Source organism: Anser brachyrhynchus (assembly GCF_964034855.1).
Source record: "Anser brachyrhynchus genome assembly, chromosome: 1".
Lineage (NCBI taxonomy): Eukaryota > Metazoa > Chordata > Aves > Anseriformes > Anatidae > Anser > Anser brachyrhynchus.
This window is the reverse complement of record NC_137694.1, coordinates 130,572,506-130,593,101: the sequence shown is the minus strand read 5'-3', so window position 1 is coordinate 130,593,101 and position 20,596 is coordinate 130,572,506. Positions and strand designations below refer to the sequence as shown.

The following is a 20,596-nucleotide window of genomic DNA, read 5'->3' as shown; positions in this document are numbered from 1 at the left end:
CTATATCCTGGCAGGGCTTCGAGGACATGGGAAACTTGTGCCACCTCGGTAGCCTGTGTGCACAGGATGGTGAAATAGTGCATTTGTTAGCTAGGAGAAGCATGACTCTGCCACATGTGGCTTCTGGGTGAAGCAGAGCCATTTGTGTCCGTTATTTCATCACTGGTGTCGTGGCAATGTGCTGGTTAGAATCACTTGTACGGAGGCCTGCTCTCCTTTATTTATTTTTCCCGTTCGGAGGGAATGGGGAAATGAGGTCAACAGCTCTGTCTGATTTTGTCACTTATTCACCAAGAGACAAATGGTCCAACAGCTCTATTAGGTCGCAGTTAATCTGAGTGTCTGTTGAACGTAAAGTAACCAGCTGCTTCTGGTGAAGCAGCCCTGGCCAAATGTAAATAATTGGAGACTTAATTTCAAACAGTTGATAAGGCACAGTTTCCCAACAGGTTCCGTGGCAAAGAATTTCTTCACAAAATCAAAGCTGCCCATCCCAGAGCTTTCTCACATCTGGTAAGTACTCTAATAGCGTTTGGGATGTGTATCCTGTTTTTCAAAAGATACCTAATTCAAGAGTTCTTGTTAAATTTTAAAAAGTGTCTTCAGTTGTAATTATTGCTCTTATCTCCAGAATCACTTTCAGGCCCAAGCAGCAGGGTGCTCATTGATCTTCCCGACACGCTTGTTTTCTGTAGAGATGTTCGCCTACTCAGCAGGACGGGGAAGGTTTGAACAGCTATGTAACTGAGAGCTGTTCTTAAGTGTGTTGTAAGCAACATCATTAGCTCAACAAACTGACATTTTTCATGAAACGATGTGGAGCAAAAGAACATTTGGAGTGTTTTAGATGTGTTGTTGGCTTTATGTTTCTGGCTGTGTTTTGTCAGATGAGGCCTAATTAATACCTAATTTTTAGTAAGTGCAACTACATAATTCATCAGTGCTTTTCTAATGAACCAGTACACTTACTTTTAATGTACATGATAAAATTTGACAATAATTCTATTACATTTTCATAAACAACATGGCGCTTTGTAATTCAGCATCATCCTTCCATATAGATAGGAAAAGCAAACAGTTTAAAATGTTGATTAAAAATACTGATAGAGTTTTTACTTCTATATATGCTTTTACGAGGATAGATGTGAGGAAAAGCTTGCAAGAGCCTAAACATCTGTTGGGGTTAAAGAATATGTCTGGAATCTTTTCAAAGCGGATTGTCAGTCATGAAATAATAATAATAAAAACAACTGAAGAAGCATTATACTGGGGGAAGTGAATATTGGAATTTAAATGAAAGATTATATACGAAGAATGGATTAACCCAATATGTAACAAAACACTCTATTTGTGTTGCTGACATAAGCAGTTCTCTGCAAAAAAATAATCAAAGAAAAGTACTGTTTTCTAGTAGGTGATTATAATTTTGTAATGATATAATTTATCAGGTCATGTCACTGTGTTAAACACATGGGATGTTTCAGACTTTGCCACTATAACCTCAACAGCTTGAAAAATACTGATTACTTTCAAAGAGTAGGAAGTTACGTGTTTATTTATTTTAGTCACTGTGCTAAAATAATAGTAAGGTAATAGTTATTTCTGGCAGAGGAGTTGATTTATAAAATTGAATTCTTGAGTATGAGTATCTGAAGTCCAGTTTTCTTGTTTGAGAAGAATGCGAGAATAAAGAGACAACAGATTTAATTAACAAGCAGTCAACACTAGCATTTGAACATGTCAAGAACATTAATTTACCTCTATTCTTGAGGCTAGTCAATGTTGCTAATTAAACATTTGCTGAAGTCCACTTTTAACTTTGTCTGCTTGAATTGGCTTAAGATCCTGCATGGGTTAGCTAAAACTGCTTTCAACCATTGGAAAGTTAATTTCGTCCTTAGAAACATAGGGTATGTATTTCATGTTATAACATACACATAGCATTATATTGTATGGCAAGATGTATAAAAAAAATACACCATCTTAAAAAAGAAAAGCTGCAAATCGGTATTAGAAAACTAGCTCCATTTTCCTCAGGACTCAAAAATAGACACTCCCATGTGGGTGGGAGTTGTAGTAGCTATGATCAAGTAGAAATAATAGAGGTGGTTGTCCTTTATCAAAATAGCTGTCCTCAAAAAGCTTCATTTCTGTGTCTCCTGTGACTGCGTGAGCGTGTTTCCCTGAGGCGGCGGCTGGGGAAACGTGCGGCTGTCGTCCCTGCAGGGAGCTGAGCGACGTGGATTGCGACGGGGCGCTGATGCTCCCCGAGTTTTGTGCTGCTTTCCACCTGGTGGTTGCGAGGAAGAACGGTTACCAGCTGCCCGAGACGCTGCCCGACACGCTGCTGCCGGATTACCTCCAAGCAGGTAATACCCCTGCTGCAGGCCGTGGTCCTGTGGCTGTCTCAGAAACTCAACGTGCCTCTAAAACAGGCTTCGTTTTCCGTGTCGCAGGTGGAGTTGAGTTCATTGCTTAATGGCTCCCCAGTTGCTTTTTAAAGCACGAGGTTTTAATTCTGTTTATGAGGCGATTGCCGAAGAGGGAGTTCGTGAAAGCACAAAACGAAGATGCGAAATGTACCAGTTGTCGGCCTCTTAATGCCTGTCGCTCTGCTCCTGTGTACTTCAGGTGCCATTACAGCTAAAGTGGCAGATGATTACCTGTAGCAAGAGGTGTATGGCTTTTAACTCTTGGTGACTTTCCCTTATGTGTCTGTCTTTAGAAGACGTGCTGGAAATAGTGCTGGACTGCTTTGGAACTTACTGTGCTAATATATGTGTTGGATGCAGTCACCGGTTGTACCAAAGGGTGAATTTTGTTGTAACTCATGTTATGTGATCCACAGCTTCTGCTATAAATAATTTGTGCTAATGACAGAGGGATTACAACAGTTTGTGTAGAACGAGGATAAATTAATCCAAAATACAACATACCTCAGTAACAGAGTGCAGCGAGAGACATGCCCTTTCGTTTCTTCTCTTCAGTTATGTCTCTTATAATTATAAATGAACGCTGAAATATATACTGTTCCATCTGAAAAATGTGCATGACTTTCTAGGGCAAGGAGGATTAATCACAGATGATAATTATAGTGCTAAGGGATAATATTTAAGACCTAATAAAATCTCCATTAAATTTGATGGCACTGAATGTATTAAAAGGCAGGAAAAGAGCAAATCAAGCTGCAGTTAGGAAAATTAAATGTTCACCCTGTATCAGATTTGTGAAATAATTTTTGATGGAGTCCATGTTCCTTCATATCCAAAGGGAGAAGCTTCTGTAAAACCTGCACCTTCAAGTCTTCATCACTTCTAGTCTCTCTAATTATGACATTCTCTTGTCATAATTACAGCTACCCTTTTCCCTCCAGGACCACCACTTTGCTTGCTAGCCTCACTCCTGATCTCATCATAAAATAGCTTGTAAGCTTCTTCATGCAGGTTCTTGTTGGCACGTCTTCACATTAAGCATTTTTGGGTAACCCTGCAATGGTAGTAACTATCTACGGTGGTATCAAATCATTACATCAGTGGAAGGAAGGTGGTAAGCTGTGGTTGTTCTCTGGGAGTCCTCTTTTCACAGAATCACAGAATTGCAGGGGTTGGAAGGGACCTCAGGAGATCATCGGGTCCAACCCCCCTGCCAAAGCAGGTTCCCTAGAGCAGGCTGCCCAGGGAGGCGTCCAGGCGGGCCTTGAATATCTCCAGAGAAGGAGACTCCACAGCCTCCCTGGGCAGCCTGTTCCAGTGCTCCGTCACCCTCACTGTGCAGAAGTTCTCTTGCATGTTGGCGTGGAACTTCCTGTGCTCCATTTTGTGGCCATTGCCCCTTGTCCTGTCCCCACAAACCACTGAAAAAAGGTTGGCCATATCCCTTTTTCTCCCACGCTTAAGATATTTATAAACATTGATAAGATCCCCTCTCAGTCTTCTCTTCTCAAGGCTGAAGAGACCCAGGTCTGTCAGCCTTTCCTTTCCTTTTCCACAATTTGTGCCTTTTAGCACTGAGCCCTTATCGCTTCCATAGATGATTATTGTTTCATGTGTTGGACACAACCAAGCATTTCAGACTGATTTATGTGAAAGAGTGGAAAGGACTATTTGTTCCAGGCACACTAAATACCACGGGTAATAAGCTAATGCTGTTAGTTTGAGGGTCTGAAAATGTCTCACGGTATTTTGCTGCCTATTCAGAAATCTTAAGACTTGCGTAATAAAAAGTGCAACATCTCAACACATTGTAGCACAGTGAATCACAAGAAAGAATACAGACCTGTTTGTATCAACTTCTGAAATAAAAGCATTGATAAATAAGCAAATCATCATATACTTACCTAAAATGTCAAAAGATATATTTGTTTGTTTGTTTTCATGTTTTCAGTTTTTATTTCTCTGAAACTTAAATTTTAGTTGGATGGTTAGGAACATGATAAAGATTTCTGGAAACTGTTTTTAATTAGGTTGTATTAAGTTCAGAATAAAACAGGCTGTTTCATTCCTGGTTTGATTGGAGCAAAATATTCACATCTGATAAGACTGTTAAAGCTTCAAATAAAGTGGCTTGGAGCATAAGACTTTTAGAACAAATTAATCTTGCTAGTTTTATGGCTTGTTCTATAAACTACAAGTGCAAGGCCAAATTCTGTCCTGGCACAGCTCCACTGACAATTTGACCCACCACCTTATTTTCTGAAAGTTTTAATAAAAACAAATTAAAGAAAATCCGTAAAACTATTTGCCCTGTATGTAACCCACTGTATTTTAAATTACGACAGATTTGCAAGAGCTTAATTTGTTCGACTGAACTAGATGCTACCCAGAGACTAGGAATTTGACCTGAGAACTGGTTATTCTGCCTTTCAATATATTGATCTTAAAGAAAAAGGGTTTTCCAGCTTTTTAAACAGATTCATGTGAGAATTAGTGTCTTGTGGTGGTACCAGTGGAAGGAGTTGAGCCTACAGATTAGAAGTGTGGTTCTTGTGAATTTCGCCATGAAAAGTTGCAGGGATGATTTTTTTTTTTTCCTGCTCTCAGTGCTGTTCAGTCAAGGAATACTGAAGATGATATATACTGCAGCAGTGACTGTCATTAGTACATCTGTACATAGTACAGTGTGCTTGCTTTTTACCGGCCTTCAATTTTAGCATGTTATGTAGATTCTACTATACTTTTCAGTATTTAAAATACCAAAAATTAGAGTTGAACGTTTGGTAAGTACCTTTAACCTTACTAAGACAGCAGGATATAAACTATAAGGCCAACTAAGTTGATACCTTCTACAGCAGAAATGATACTTGTTAACACTTTCAGGACATTGTGTTTTTCAGAATTCAAGATGGAAAGATTTTCTTCATACTTTTGTCATCTGTCATTAATATATCAGTTCTGATGTGTAGAAATGAAGGGCAAAATGATGTCAGGTTTTTAAGAAGAGTGTATTAACCAAATACTTGTCATGGCTCTGGCTGATTTTTTTTTTTTCTTTCTTTCTTTTTTTGGGTTTTCCTTTCTCCTCTAGCTTCTTTGAAGCCTCTACGTGACTGCGCACTGTTTGATTCTTACTCTGAGTCATTGCCAGGCAGCCAACAGACTCGGGACTTCAGCCGGACGGAGGTGAGGTGTGAGGAAGGCAGCTACCTGCAGAGCACAGAGCAATCGGACAGCCTCGCAGTTGCTGTTGTATGCGTAGCATGTGTAGCAGCACAGCTGTGAGTCTTCAAGAGGACTTCTAGAGTGTCTAAGTTTAGCGTTAAGCCATCTTACACTCCTCTCTCAGCCATTCCCTGTGTGTATGGAAAGGGCAGGCAGATTTTTTCGAAACAGGTTCCCACAGAATGCAGTTTGCAGTAGTCATCAATGGACTCCAGCCTGTCTTGATGCTGGAGTCTGTGTGGGGAAATAAAGCTTCACTGTTGGTGTCCTGCTGGGCAGCATTTAGCCCTCCTGTGCTGGGATCCAGCAGTGCAGAGCAGAGCCCACGATGGAGGGGGACTGTTCTGGCACAAGGGAAATGTTTAGGGGAGATTTCTCATGAGTCCGAATGGGTAAGAAATATCAGTTTTCAGGTGCAGACCTTGTCCTAGGTCTCCTGACAGTTTTTGAGTCTTTCTTCCATTTCCAGAGCTCCATTTACATACATGCAGATGAAAACTGTCTTGGCTTATCCTGGTTCCTTCTACCTTCCTTCTGTGGGGACTGAAACTCTGAAACTATCCCCGGTTTTATGCAGTATGGACATGCATATTTCAGGTCTAAGTGGTTCAGTCCCCATTTTCATGTCCAGCCTTCTAATAGTCTAAGGAACAAGCATCTAAGGGTGTAGGTAGCAATTGTAAGGAGCTGGAAAGGGTGTTTTGAGGGAGGAATGGGGAAGGATTCTTAGGGATCCATTGTAAACAACATCACAACGGATGTCAGCCTTGTAATGAAAGACTACTGCAAGCAAAACTAAGTTAACGAGAAGAGTTTATTATTGAGGTTAAAAAGTGAGGCTTTAAAGATTCTGTATGTTGAGCTAACCATGGCCACTGAGTTGTGCATGGATATTTCAACTCTGAATATACACGCCAAGGGATTTAAGGGTTTAGCATTTAAGGCAGTGAATCAAGTGTCAGGCTGACTGCAAGAATGGGCTTTCAGCTCAGAATTGTTAAGGCTCTGAAAATTGCTGTGGATTGCTGCCGCGATTGAATACAAGGTCCTTCTGATGCTGCTGCCAAGTTTAAAAAAAAAAAAAAAAAAGTTGTGGTGTGTCATGCCAGCTCAGCAAGGCGTTTCTCCAGTTGTTTCATCCCTGTGCCTGGTTCTGGGGTGTTACCAGATCAGAACCCAGATCCCCTGTCAACAAATTTAACTTGTCTGATAGCACCGCCAGGCAGGCTCTCCTGAACTGCACTTCTAACGCATCCGACTGTTATGTATGCTTGATAATATTGCCGTCAGTGCTTTTAACATCCACTCTGTCTTCTGGAACTGTTAAAATACGTGTGGATCTCCCTAGTGTGTTTGCTGGGTATCGCTTTTATACAGCAGCTCAGCTAAAGTACAGCAGTTGTATTTGATTTTGAAGGCAGTGCTATTATCCTGGTATTCTGTGGTCTAGGGTGTCCTCGTTCCAGTTAGGATGCTGGCTTCATAAATGATCACCCAGATACGCAAAGTAGTCTTTTGTTAGTGCAGAGTTGTGAGGAAGTTTGTTCTTCAGTAGCGCAACCCTTGGGACTGCGAGATTACAGTGTTCATGTGTGTATTTCAGAGAGCTCAGAAATCTTGCTTTCAGAGTCATCTTCTGTTTCTTAGTTATAAGATGTCATTTCAGTAACCTAACAAGTACAATTCCATAATCTTGTTAAATGGCCGTTTTTTAGACTCTGCTTGTTTGTGGTCCTTGAATGTACGTGCAGAGTAAGGATAAAACTAATAGGAGATCATCTCCTAAGCAGTTAAATTGTATCTTTTGCTTTTTAGATTTTTCTGTTGCAGTGGATATAATAATAGTAGGAATATTATAGTAATAATTAAATATCTGCAGAGGGTATACAGCACAAAATATTAAACAACAACAACAAAACAAATCTTCCATTTTGCATTTAATTTTTCACTTGATTTCCAAAATATAGGGCTTTCAAACCTCCTGTGCCTTATCTCTGCTCTTCCCTTCTTAAGACATTCTGTCCATAAATGCCAATAACTTGCAGATTACTGTGCTGCATTTACAGTCAGATAATGGTCTTGGGGGGAACAGCTGGGTGTTCTACTCCATTTCTGTTCTGCAAAACCAATTTTTTTATGGGTAGGTTGAAAATAAAGAAGAAACTGTAACATGATTGCCTGTTGGCTGAGAATAGATAGTGTTAGCTGAGTATATCACAATTGTTTGCCTGTCTTTGCTCTGTTTCTTCACTGTCTGGGACCTAGAGGTGTTAGGCAAAGCTCTCAATTAGTCTGTTGCAGGGCCTTGCTATTTCGGTCCTTTGTTATCCAAAATTAGTGGAGCACAAAATCTCATCTCAAACCTGAGTTGAGAATGATTTTGACTTGATTTTTGTTGCTGTTGTTCAGCTGATGTTTCTATAATCAGAATAAATGCTCTGAAAGAGTTTCATTTGGAAGGTCAGTGATTCACCTCCCATTCATCTCACTCTTTGGGAAGCGCAGTAATTCACTGTTGCAATTTAATTTGTAGCTTGGCTATTTGAGGAAATGCAGTTTAGATACCTGATCACTCCATTAGAAATACTGTATTATCAATGCAATCTCTGTGCCTTTGTGTCTTTCCATGTCTCATCAATTCAGACTGTTTAATTTAATTTCAGAAGACCATTTTTACTGTGACTGCTGAACTACAGTACTACAGTACAATGGAGACAATTCCTGAATATATCTGTAAAGAAATTAATGGCAGGAGACAGGTCACCAAATAGTAGGCTTTGTTAAACTTAAAAAACACACGAATACTGGTAACAGTATGCTCAGGAATGACAAGAGTGACTGCTTTTTGTTAACTAGAGTTTTGTCTTTTCATTTTTTTCTCAAGTTTTTTTGTTTCCCACTCTGATTCTGGTCTTTTTTTTTTTTTTGGCTCCTTTCCACAAGCCTTCTCACTGCCAAACGCTTAAAGATAAGACACAAAATTTCTCACTATATGCATAAAATGACTGTCTGGGGTTGCTCTAAACTCTCTCAGAAATGTCATACTCACAGTTCATTTAAATTTGTGAGTCATTCCATCGACTCAAGCATGCAGTGAATTAGGTCTTTAGTCTTGACACTCTTTTCTTAACAACTGATGAAACCAAGACAGAAAATAGCGTCACGTCTAATCTACTCTCATGCTATAGCAACACCAAGAGTTGCTATTTATTGTGTGCTTGAAACATAAATCCTTAATGTCAAAAGATGAGTCTGAATCATAATAGGATCCGGCAATTTTGAGACATTCAAATCTGAATTGCTTCTGTGCCTCTTCCTCCCAACATTTTTTCTTTTTGTTTGATCAGCTTGAAGTAGTCTGTGGAGAGCCACCTGGTCCAGAACCCATGGTTCTCTCAGATGCGGCAAGCTCTGTAGCTAAGCCAGTTGGTGACCTTTCTGTTTTCCTTCCCTGTAGCCTTGATTGTAATATATAATGTCATGGCTAACTAGGAATGTTAAGTATTTTGCTCAAACATTTTCATGGTCCAAAAGCTATGGGTCAAAAGCATTAGGGAATCCCATGTGCAACTTTATGGAACAAATGTCATAGCCCTTTACTCTAGACTTGGCCCTGACCTGAGGTTTTTTAAAATGTCTGAAGTTCTGTTTCTGAACCTTTTTTTTTTTTGAAGGCCCATTGGAAAAAACAAAACAAAACAAACCAGCATTGCTTAACATTTAGAGAAGCTTGAGGTTTCTGATGTTTGATTTATAGTTGTTTTGGCCACAGAATTGTTCTTACAGATAATGGTAGTAGAATTTGTTCCTGTTTCCTCCTTGGTAAGCTACGCAGCAGAGGTTACAAGAACCACAAATGCTTATATTATAAGTTGCTGCTGAAATAAAGAACAGTTAAGGAGTAAGACTGGTGCGAAGTTCCCCATTTTCCCATCAGAGGGACTGCTAATGAATGCTGACATGCTGATGAAGTTTTTTTCGCCATTTCTGTGAATGCATGCAGAAAAGAAGAGAGTAGTCCAAGTCAGCTACCTCACCCAGCAGACTTTAGATGCAGAACTACTAACAGTGCAGTACAGCTTGAGCTTTCACTGAAGAGAGTGTTCTCATGGAGGGAGACTAACGTGTGAAGAGGCTGGAGGAGGTTTCTTCAACCCTAGTACAGGTGTTATGCCCAGAATAAAAAAGAAAACACAGAATGTCATTACTCTGTTTTGGGAAGTCTCTCTTTGCATATAGCCCTTAGATCTTTGTGATTCATTGTTGAATTGCTTCTTTAACTAATTTCAGGAGTGAAACTGGTGTACCTTTAAAAGCAGAGAGGTGCAGTTGTCTTTTTAAAGCTCTTCTGTGCTTCTTTATCGAATAAAGCAAGTCTTGGTACAGGAGAGAATATCACTTTTATTTGTGTTGGTCTGTGTTCTTAACTATTTGACTGTGGAAATGTGTGGGTCTGCTATGTCAATCACTATAATAATCAATCTTCTGTCTTTAAGAAGACATCAGCTGAAGAGGTGCCTGATAACTCTGCCCTGTTACAAGATACAAAGAAAGATGACAAACAAGGTATTCAAATAAATCATGTTTTTTATTTTTTTTCTTTTTAGCTCTTTTTTTGTGATAATTAGTAATTCCATATTTCAGCCGATAAATGAAACGGTATGTTTAATTTCTAAGCTAGCTGTATGTTGCTGTAGGTTTAAAGAGACAACTATTGACAGCAGCTGAGCTGAAGAAAAATATATGGATGGGTTTGCTTCAAAATTAGTTTTATCACATGTGGATGATATGAAATACACCTTCTAAAAGAGGCTTAGTCCAAAAGCAAGTAATATTTTTACTTCGTATTTCAACAAAGTTTTAATTGTCATTATCAGGAATTTTGTAAGAATAAAAGCTAGGTTGTGCCAAATTTTGGATTTCCCTTTTTTCATCAAATAGCAACATTTCAAAACTAGTTTTTATTCCAAATTAAAAAAAAAAAAGTAACCACCAACAACCCTGTATTTTCTTGCAAAACAAGTTTTGGACAAACAGGACTGAAAATACTTGATTCATTTATGCCACTTGAACTATGGAAACAGCAAGCCACGTGTAATTGAATTTCGTTTTTGCACTCAGCAGCTACTAGGGCTCCCAGAATTAGCACTGGATCATAGCATGGTTATTGCCTTTTATATTCTATTTTCACTGACCTTTCAGGTTCTCACTTGTTGTCCCTGTCCCTCAGCTGTGGGACTAAAACAGTTGCGGGTATTTTCTTGTCTGATTCCCAGAACTGTGGATTATACATTCATAAAATAATAATAATAATTAAAAAAGGGGGTTGGGGTAGATCTTGACCTCCCATCTGTCCCCACGGTAAGGAGCTGCGAGACCAGGTAGTCCACATTCCTTCCAGTTACAGGTGTGACCAAGTTTGGCAGATTCCCAGTGTCCCTGGGTCAAAGAAAGGTTGTCAGAGTTGATGGGTGTTTGTAAGACATTTGGGTAAGTCAGCATATTCCACAAAAATCGTGTTTTGTTGATAGGATGTGTTTTGTTGTAAATCATAAAGTGTGAGAGCAGGACTTGAACCATGAAGGTTATTGCTTTCAAATGCCGAGGGAAGATTCACTTTTTACTTGAGGAATTTGTTTTCTTCCCTGTTTAGGTGAAGAACTCGTGCTTTATTCTGGGTAGGTGACACGTTAAATCAGATGGGAAGCTGCTTTGGTGCATGCAGTCCTTCACGGCTGAGGATCTGCTGTATTTGTGACAGAGATTACTGCCTTTTCAGCCAAAGAACAAATGCTCTCGTTCTACCACTTATTGCTATTCTGGCAAATGAAGAGCAGACTGCTGTCCTGGCTGAGAAGAAGTTCCCAGACGTCAAGAATCTGTAGTTGAGGACTGTAGAAGTAAATTTCCCTGCATTTTCAAAACGATACGAGTAAATTAGCTCCACTCTGTGAGCTAATACTGTTAAGTGGGGGAGATAGTGCAAATAGAACTGGATCCAAGAACCAGACTTTTCCCACATATGTTTTATTTGATAAAGGCAGATGAAGATGAGAGATTTCATTCTGAGTGGTGATTTATTAGTGTATTACACTGCATTAAAAGATGCTACAAGGACGTCTTAAGAAAGTAATTAATAAATGATGCATAGACATGGATGGAAGGGGAGTAAGCACAAAGCATTGTGATTTCCTGAATTTTAACCCTGGCTCTATCAGTGCCATTTGACATAGCTGGTGAGGCTTCAACTGCTAAAAGCTGTTGTCTCTATTTTGCCCTGGGTTTCGAGGTTTGTAAGTTCAGAGAGATGCGTCCCAGCTGTGTTGTGTTGGCTGTGCAGGATCGTTGCGTTGCTGAAATACAGCTCCTTTCTTTTATGCATTCAAACCCCCAAATTCTCAAAATTAGGAATTATTTGGCAACTTGGGTATAGGCCTTTCTGTTCTTGACTTTTGTGCTCCTAAGAGTAGTTACTGCTTTTGGGTGTTTGGTGTTTTGAAGGTATTTTGCTACCATTGGTTTCTTTTCGTGTACGTTTGGCTTTATTAGACATTACAACTGATTTTGTTTTAGATGTTGCTTTCTCAGAGCTGATGTCTACAGATATTACGTGCACATATTAAAAGAATTTTTTTTGTTTGTTTTAATAAGCTCTTAAAGTAAGCACCACTGTCAAGACAATACCAAAGGATTTTCAGCACTTGACTGTGAAAACAGGTAAGAAGAAAACAATTCACTTGTTAGTGCCATTAGAATTTCAATCAAATGTTTTTATATCACAGTGAACCTAAATTAGTGTATTTTGATATAATTTTTTGAGATCCTTTTGCTCTTGTAATATTATACTATTGAAATTAGCTTTTACCTCATAATGACTACAACTTGCACAAGTAATCTTAGGTAGTACTTCAGGACGTCAGAAGGTTCTCGTTTTCTTTCCCTTGTTTTTACTGTATGTGTGTTCTTCATGTGTGGGAAATATTTATGACATAGCATTCTGAAAGGACTGTGAATTTTGTTTTTCTGTACTACAAATGAAATGCAATAGCATCTTGTTGATAAAAGGTCTTCTCCAGTATTAAACAAGTATGTAATATTTTGGGAACTGTTCTATAGCGGCTTGTTACTTTGAAAAGAAATCAGCTTTTGCGTTTTCCATCAAGGAGTTTAAGGGTAGATAGCCTTTCGGAAACACGGATCTTGTGGCATATAAAGCATTGACACATCCTTTTGATTCAAGGGTGTTTCTCTTGTGAAACCACCGATGGTTTTTCTTTCTTCAACTCCAACATACCCTCCTTGTTCCTATCATACTGGAAAAATGTATTTGTGGAATGTCATATGTGAAAATTACTTAGCTGTTCCAGAAACTCTCCATGCATTCAGTTCAGTTCATCAGGTCTCCCTGGCCCTCCTCTCTGTTAACCTCTTTCCTAAAGTGGTAAGAGTGTTGGCAAGGTCCCAGGGAAGCTAAAATCTGGACCTGCTTTCGTTTCTTTTGCGTAAATGTTTTTACTCATGAAGATATCCTTGATTAAGAAAACTGACCCCAAATGTCTGTCACAGCAGTTTTGCCTTATAGCTCGATTTATCCATGGCTGCTCAACAGCTGCATGCCTCATTTCCCAACTTTTTTTTTTTCCTGGCTTCTTCCCAAACACTTGGCAGCTACCAGATGTCCTATCTTCAGCTCCTATTCTTGAACAATTGCTGCTTCTCCTACAGCCAGCAAGCCACACACACTCTCAGACGCACACTCCCCTCTAAAGTGGAAAGGGGGGCCAGTGACACTTTCAGTTCTGTTCTCCCCATCTCTGCCCCCCACTTTTTGCCCAGTAGCACCCCAAGCAGTTTTATTTTCACTTCAGTATTTCCATCTTAGGTATGCTTAGGGAAATATATATATATAGTCACCTGCACATCACCTTTACCACTATTGTTGTTTTTCCCCATGTCCTTCATCTCCTTGTAAGGGAGCTCTTCTGGGTGCCATCGTGATCCTTTATCAATGCTGCTGGGTTTGCATACCAAGGGAAGCAGTGGCAGATTTCCACCCCATTGCCCTGCCTCCTGTTGCTCTGGGAGTTTCACCTGTGCAGTCCTGCACATTAAGGATCTGATCAAGCACATTCTCAGGTTGCACAGTAAGACCGATGTTAGAAGTCAAAATATTTGTCTACCCAGTGTGCTAGATAAAACACAACAACTGAGTACTTATTTCAGAATCAGTCATCATTCTGAAATGTCATCATAATTAGTAAACTTCAGGATGCAGATTCAGTTGGGATGAAGCAAGAGAAAATTTACATCCTTCGTTTGGGCTATTTATGTAAATTCAGGAAAGATGATACTGCTGCGGTTCATTAAGGAAAAGTTTTCTTTGCCATCAGACTAGAAATTTGAAGTCAGTAAAATCTTCACGTGCTCAACATCTCTGCAAATCTGTCTATTTTATTTAGGCTCCTAAGTGTAAGATCATTGTTGGCCTTAGACTTTTAAGGAATTAAGAGCCAAATTTGTGATCATTTAAATTTTACATTTCTGCATAGGCCACTAATAAGAGATAAAAGGTGAGTCACTACAGGTGATTTAAACTGGGGAATTATTTTTTTTCCTTATCAGTGCAGCATGCTTGCACCTTTTAGAGCACAATTTTCCACTCAAGTTTCCGTCCTGTAAAGCAGGGAAGCACCAGTTGTGTATAGTATGTTAGGCTACAGCCAGAAGTTACGGAGTCAGCATCCTTGGGAATGTTATAATGAACACGTACTGGGAGAGGGGGTGGGAGCAGTTAAACACCTAAACTGGGAACCTTCACGCTCTCCTGTAGTGTGAATGAATAAGTAAGTCCATCATCATATATGATTTTAAGTGGTCCAGACGAGGCTGTTCAGTTCATCAGGCTTTGCCAGGAATAATACAAACTTCTAAATACTAACTATACTCAATTTACTCAACAGCTTTAATTTTTTATCAGTTTCATGTAACTTAAGCTTCTCTATTCATAGCAATAGAAATAGGGAAAACTTGTGAACTGGCTAAATATTTTTGTATCATCTTGAATGCTTAAGTTGTGCATATGTGTAAACCTCCACCTCACACATGAACCATGCACAGAGTGCACCAAAATATCTGCACGCTGTACAGAAATGCTGCCACAATTCTTGTTTGCATGCCCTAGTAATGAACTACCTGTTTTATAATAGTATTATATTTCATTTTATTAAAGGTTCACACTAAGGCTAGGTCTGGGTATTGTGTAACTGTAGACTCAAATTTCCTGATTTTCAAAAGCTTAAAAGAAAATCCTTGGCAGTAATATTATATTGCCATATTTTTTTTTTTTAGTAGTAGTCATTTCAGGTCTCTCTCTTCCTTTTGTGTTTTCCTGTGTACCTCAACAAGATGTCCTCAGAGTTCTCATTCAGTTCAAAGACTTCAATTTTACCTGTAGGTTTTTTTTTTTATTATTTTGTTTTTTAGAAGAAAGGCTTTCTAAAAGAAGTATGAACAGAATTACTGTCTCCCTAAAATAAGAAAAACTTGATGGTCCTTAAGCATGGCTTAGCTTGGAGAGAATTTATACTTCCTGTTTCTAAATGACATTTATTTAATAATTGTGCATGTAATTTAATAATCAGCAATTCAGCATTGGAAAAATTGGGTCATATGGCTGTAGGGAAGCAGTTTCTAAAGTTGTGCTCTCTGGGAGTCTGACGCAGGGAGAGGGGGATTATCACCACTGCATATTTTAATAGTAATTCCCTCTTTCTTCCTTAGTTGCTTTACTAAGAGTTTGTTGCACAGAACTCTGGAATGACTGTGGGCCAGTTTGATGGTGACAATAATCTACTAGAACTTGGTTTATGAGTGTTTTTTGTTAGTTTTTCTTTTTTTTTTCTTTTTTTTGTATCACTGTAGCACTGCATGATCCTGAAAGCATATTTCCTTTATGAAGGAAGAGTGTGTGGCTCTAGACGTGCCATATGCTATTTCTTGCGTTCTGTATGTCTCAAGCCTCTTGTGTAGGGTCTATGCAGTGACACAATACAAGCCATTAAAAGGTCAGTATTTGCCAGCTGCTGCCACAGGTAGCTCCTGCTCTGTTTGGGGGAATCTGCTGTGTTCTCATGTAGTGCTGTACGGCGACTTTGCGTGTGCATTGGGATCACTTACGCTGCTGCAGTACTTTGAGGGTATCTCAGTGGGCTGAATTTGAAAGCACTCACAGAGACATATTTTGTCAAGATTATTTTATGTTAGCGAGGAGAGTAACAGTTCTCTGGTGACCAGCGACAGGACCCGAGGGAACAGCATGAAGCTGCGACAGGGGCAGTTCAGGCTGGGTGTCAGGAAAAGGCTCTTCGCCAAGAGGGTGGTCAAGCACTGGAACAGGCTCCCCAGGGCAGTGGTCACAGCACCAAGCCCAACTCACTTCAAGAAGCATTCATTTGGACATTTATTTTTTTTTTGGTGGTCCTTTGGGGACCCAAGAGTTGGACTCGATGATGCTTGTGGGTCCCTTCCAACTCAGGATGTTCTACGGTTCTATGAACAGCCAAGTCTGTGCAAACCAAGGAACAGCTTCGAGGAGTAACCCAGAGAAGGTGATTCAGTACTGTTGTTTTCCTATCACGTAAAACCCGGTGGAGGTGGCAGGATATTCAGAATTCACCCACATAAAATAATCATTTTTTTACGTTGATAGAAATGTTTTTGGCCAACACTTAGCCTGTAAAACTTTCTACCTTAAAATATCATTCCTCCCCAATGTCAAAGTAACCTCAGCCTGATGTGTTAAAAATTTTTATGGGTGGCAAGAACATGGACTTTTACACTAATTAGTTGAAGTATTTAGGAAGGACATAAACCTTTGTGCTTGGGGATGTAGGACAACAAATAGATGTTTGCACCAGGAGAAAGGTGTTTTCTATGGACAGCTTATGCTATTTCTGTGTTGCTTGCCAGCACTTCTTTGTCAAGACAGCATCAGACCTATTGCTTTCCCTGCTTTGTGTTAACCAAAGTAGAAGGTGAGGTTCTGACTATGCTTTCAAATTCTTAGGACGTTTACATACTACAGAAAGAAAGGGGAAGGAGAAGTGAAAACAAATCTCCATTGCTCGTGTGGGATGAGCAAGCTCTCACATCCACGTTTGCCACACTCCCAGTTTTAATAAACACTGATCCCACAGCTCTTATTTAGCATGATTTGTCTTAGCAGGTGATTTTTCTTTTCTCTTTCAGCTCCTCAGGAACCTAACGCACTTAAAGCCAGACCCAGATCCAGGTACCACTTTCATTTCTGTTTCGGGATAAGACGTACATTCCTCTGATGTTAGACTCGATAACTGGTGTCGCAGTGTTTTACTGGTGCCGTGCTGGAAGTACCGCTCAGATCTGAGAGATTTACCAGGCGGGATCTGTAAGCTCTGGATGCCCCAGGAGCACTGCCTAGCACCCTGTGGTCTCGGGTCACAAGGCGCTGGCACTTTTCTCCATCTGCCCATCCCGGCTGCCTCCTCGGGGTGGTGTTGCTGTTGAAATCGGGGCAGTGGCTGCGTATGGAGGGAGATGCCTCACGCTCCTGCTGCAGCAGCAGCAGCTCAGCTCTCAGGTGTGGGTGAGTGCATCCTTTTGTCAGCGTGCGTGTGCGTGACTGTGGCTGGCTGGTTGTGGTGGAAGAGGCTTACGGACTCACGCTGCTACGTGAGGGAAATGGCACCTGCTGAATTTGGGTATTTTAAAGAAGAGGGAGACCTGTGCAAGGAAATACTGTGTATAAAATAATTATGTATTGGTTTGGGTTCTTCTGTTGTACAGCCATATCATTCGTTCACCTTAAAGCTTTCATTTTATTTTGAGCTGGTCAGGGGAGCTTGATTTCTTTTTCTTAGGCAATGAGAGTATAGCAAGAGCTCCCTCCCTCTAAGCTTGTCAAAGGCTGCTAATTAGAGAGGATGAGCAATCTGCATAATGAATGAAGGTAGAAATCCTCTGTTCTTAGGACCCACATCCAGAAAGGCTGAACTGCCTTGTCTGTCATTTTTCTGCTGCTAGCCAAAGCTTTTTTGTCGTCACACTGTTTTGAATTCTCTTGCTGTGTTACAGAATCGTGAAGTATGCAAAAAATACATAAAAATATTTTATGTAAGACACATACAAATATATTTTAAGCAAAAAAAAATGCATAAAATAGCAAGCATTGCTTAAACATTTGGAAAAAGTCACTTGAATGTGACTACTGTGTCACACGTGACAGTCTCACATGTGGCTATATCTCACTGTGTCAATGCAGAAGTTGGGGCTAAAGTTCCCTAGGCACATCCTTGCACCCAGACCTTCAGCCTGGCACAGCCTGGAGGGCTCTGCAGCCTCAGGGCTGTCTGTCTTCATGCGTGCCTCACCACCAGAGGCTACGATTCGAGTCTCTTACAGCTCCCAGCTCAGGAGGCTGGCTCTCTAGCATGAGCTGTGCAAACTCTTAGCTGCTGACTCTTAGGTGCCCAGGTCTGCCTGTTGTAAGCAGCGATTCACTGTCACAGAGCTCTGTGTTGGCACTGCTGCAGCAGGCATATTTTTATCTCATACACATTGTCTTATTCTTTCTTTAAAAAAAAATATATCAAACTGTTAGGTTGTGCAATTGTAAGGCAAGTAAAATATATACCACATATTATGGAAAATAAAAGTTTAAGAAAGTAAAAAACAGGCAAACAAAAAACATCAAAAAAACATTCCCATTTATTTCAGAGGGGTTGGGTTAGGTCTTAAATGATAGGGCCATGGAATTCAAAGCTCCACCAAGACCGAAAAATTCAGCATCAGCAGAGGTTTTTGTGTCACATGTAAATTTTGAAGCAATTGCAGCTTTCACTCCTGTATTTATTAAAGTTTACATCAGAAATATAGGATCAGCATTGCCAAATGTCTGTCCCGCTAAATAGCTGTGTTCTAACAACAGCCTGCTTGGCAAGAAAAGATCCGTTTCCCATTAGTGGGAGTTATTTCTGTTCTCCTCGAATGTGTTTTTGGTCTTGCCTGCCATGCATAATGTATTACAGTAAGTATAACATCTCACGTTGTCAATGCTCATTTTGAACAAAGCTCTCGGTCTTGCAGAAAAAGCTGGTAACTGCAACAGCTGAAAAATATTGGACATTATTCAGCAAAATCAGAATTCTTAGCAAATGCGCTGCACTGGGATTAGCATGATATGGACTTACCTGGAGCAGCCTAGAAAGGTGTACTGACATATGTACTTGAGCAGTATGGGCTGCTTTGGATTCACTCCGTTTTTCTGGATTTTTTTTTTTGGAATTTGGTGACAGTTTGCTCTGAAAAATTTACTCTGGTAGTTAGAATATTACAGTTTACAAAATGTGTACTTGCAAGAGGCAAGTTGAAGCTGTACCTCTATATACACTACCCTCACGGTTGTGAAAGGCAAGCAACATAAGCTGTAAAGAGAATTATTTTTTACCCACGTTTATTCAGAATAGTTGCTGCAATTATCCTAGTGGCGGATAAAGTTACACGAGAAGAGCCTGAAACTGTGGTATAAAAGGCCTTAAAAAACATTAGCCTTGTAAGTGTGACCCGTTTATTTCCCCATATGCTTAGTTCCCTCTGTTGCCAAATAAATCTGCCGTGTTATAAGGGGAACTTTTAGTCAATAGGGTGAGGGATTTCCACCATGAACTTGAGTTCTGGTCAGTGTATTTTTAGATACTATTCACTGTAGTTGTTTAAGATGAATTTCTGAAATGAAGTGTTTTCTGCTTTCATATCTTTTCTTCCTTAGGTCTTATTCTAGCACATCAATAGAAGATGCCATGAAAAAGGGAGAAGAGCCCCCTACTCCACCTCCAAGGCCACAGAAATCACATTCCAGAGCTTCCTCTTTGGATCTGAACAAAATATTTCAACAAAACACACAAGGTAAAGTTTGCTTTCTTTCCTTCTTTTGAGACCATTTAGGTTAATTGCATGTTTGGCAAATTGATCTGTTTGCACGAATGCTTGACAATATGTGCATATGCTTGTCTGTGCTACAGACAGTAATATACTGTAGAACAGAAGAAGTTGCACTTTATTGCATTATATCACCAGTGAGGAGAAAAATCACTCTGTTGCCATAATTAAGGTGATTATAATGTTTTCTGGCACGATAACAGGAAGCCTAACATATGGTAGTCTGTCATCACTGACTGTTTATAACTAGTCTTGCTGTTTAAACAGTTCTCATCAGTAACTACAATACATTTGATTTTTATTACTATTTAATTTTTTGTAGTTCAGAAGCAGAAAGAAAACCCTGAATGTTTAAACTGGGAGAAAGTGTAATTTGTCGTGCGCAAACGTTTTCGATGTTAAAGTCTTCCATATGCATGGGGGCAATCAGAAACCATTCTTTGACTAAAAAGAAAGGGAAATTTCTTTTGACATGGGTACATGTTGAGGGGAGAGAAAGATATAGAATACTAGCTGGAGGGAAATGAAGGAAAACCATTCTCCAGTGCTTTAGTGTTGGAGCATTGCTTTTGTGTTGCACAGCGAGTGGTGGAAAGAGGAGCTGTTTGTTCAGGATAGCAGGCACCCAGCGTTGTTGTGCTCTGCCAGTGTCCTTGAACCAGGCCAGAGGTTTATGCAGCGCACACCAATCATCTGATTCAAGGACTAGGTTAAACATGGTGATGTTTATGCTTCAGAGGAACGCCAAGGTCTGACTGTGTCAAGGAATGTTTTAACTGGGTTCTCTTATGTGGTTGTTGGAGTTGAAAGGAAAGAGTTTCACCTCTTGCTTTATAAGACATTCTTTTGTGTCGAACACCAGGCAGAATTCAAGAGTCCTGTTATATGTGCTGAACCCTGAAACTCACTAGGAATAAACAAATTTTGTTTTTTCCTTACACAGAGAAGCAATTCTCAATCTTTGA

General features: G+C 39.8%; 1 protein-coding gene across 3 annotated transcripts in view; it reads left to right on the top strand.

Moving 5' to 3' along the window:
* Positions 1-20,596, top strand: part of REPS2 (RALBP1 associated Eps domain containing 2) — a 96,287-nt gene that overhangs the window by 40,968 nt on the left and 34,723 nt on the right. For 2 of the 3 annotated variants that reach the window (XM_080575796.1, XM_080575798.1), the window contains exons 7-13: positions 450-513; positions 2,227-2,369; positions 5,524-5,618; positions 10,154-10,223; positions 12,309-12,374; positions 16,905-16,947; positions 19,462-19,598. In XM_080575796.1, the coding sequence (XP_080431922.1) occupies positions 450-513; positions 2,227-2,369; positions 5,524-5,618; positions 10,154-10,223; positions 12,309-12,374; positions 16,905-16,947; positions 19,462-19,598 (618 nt within the window). The remainder of the gene's footprint in view (positions 1-449; positions 514-2,226; positions 2,370-5,523; positions 5,619-10,153; positions 10,224-12,308; positions 12,375-16,904; positions 16,948-19,461; positions 19,599-20,596) is intronic. The other variant, XM_080575797.1, reaches the window with a different exon arrangement.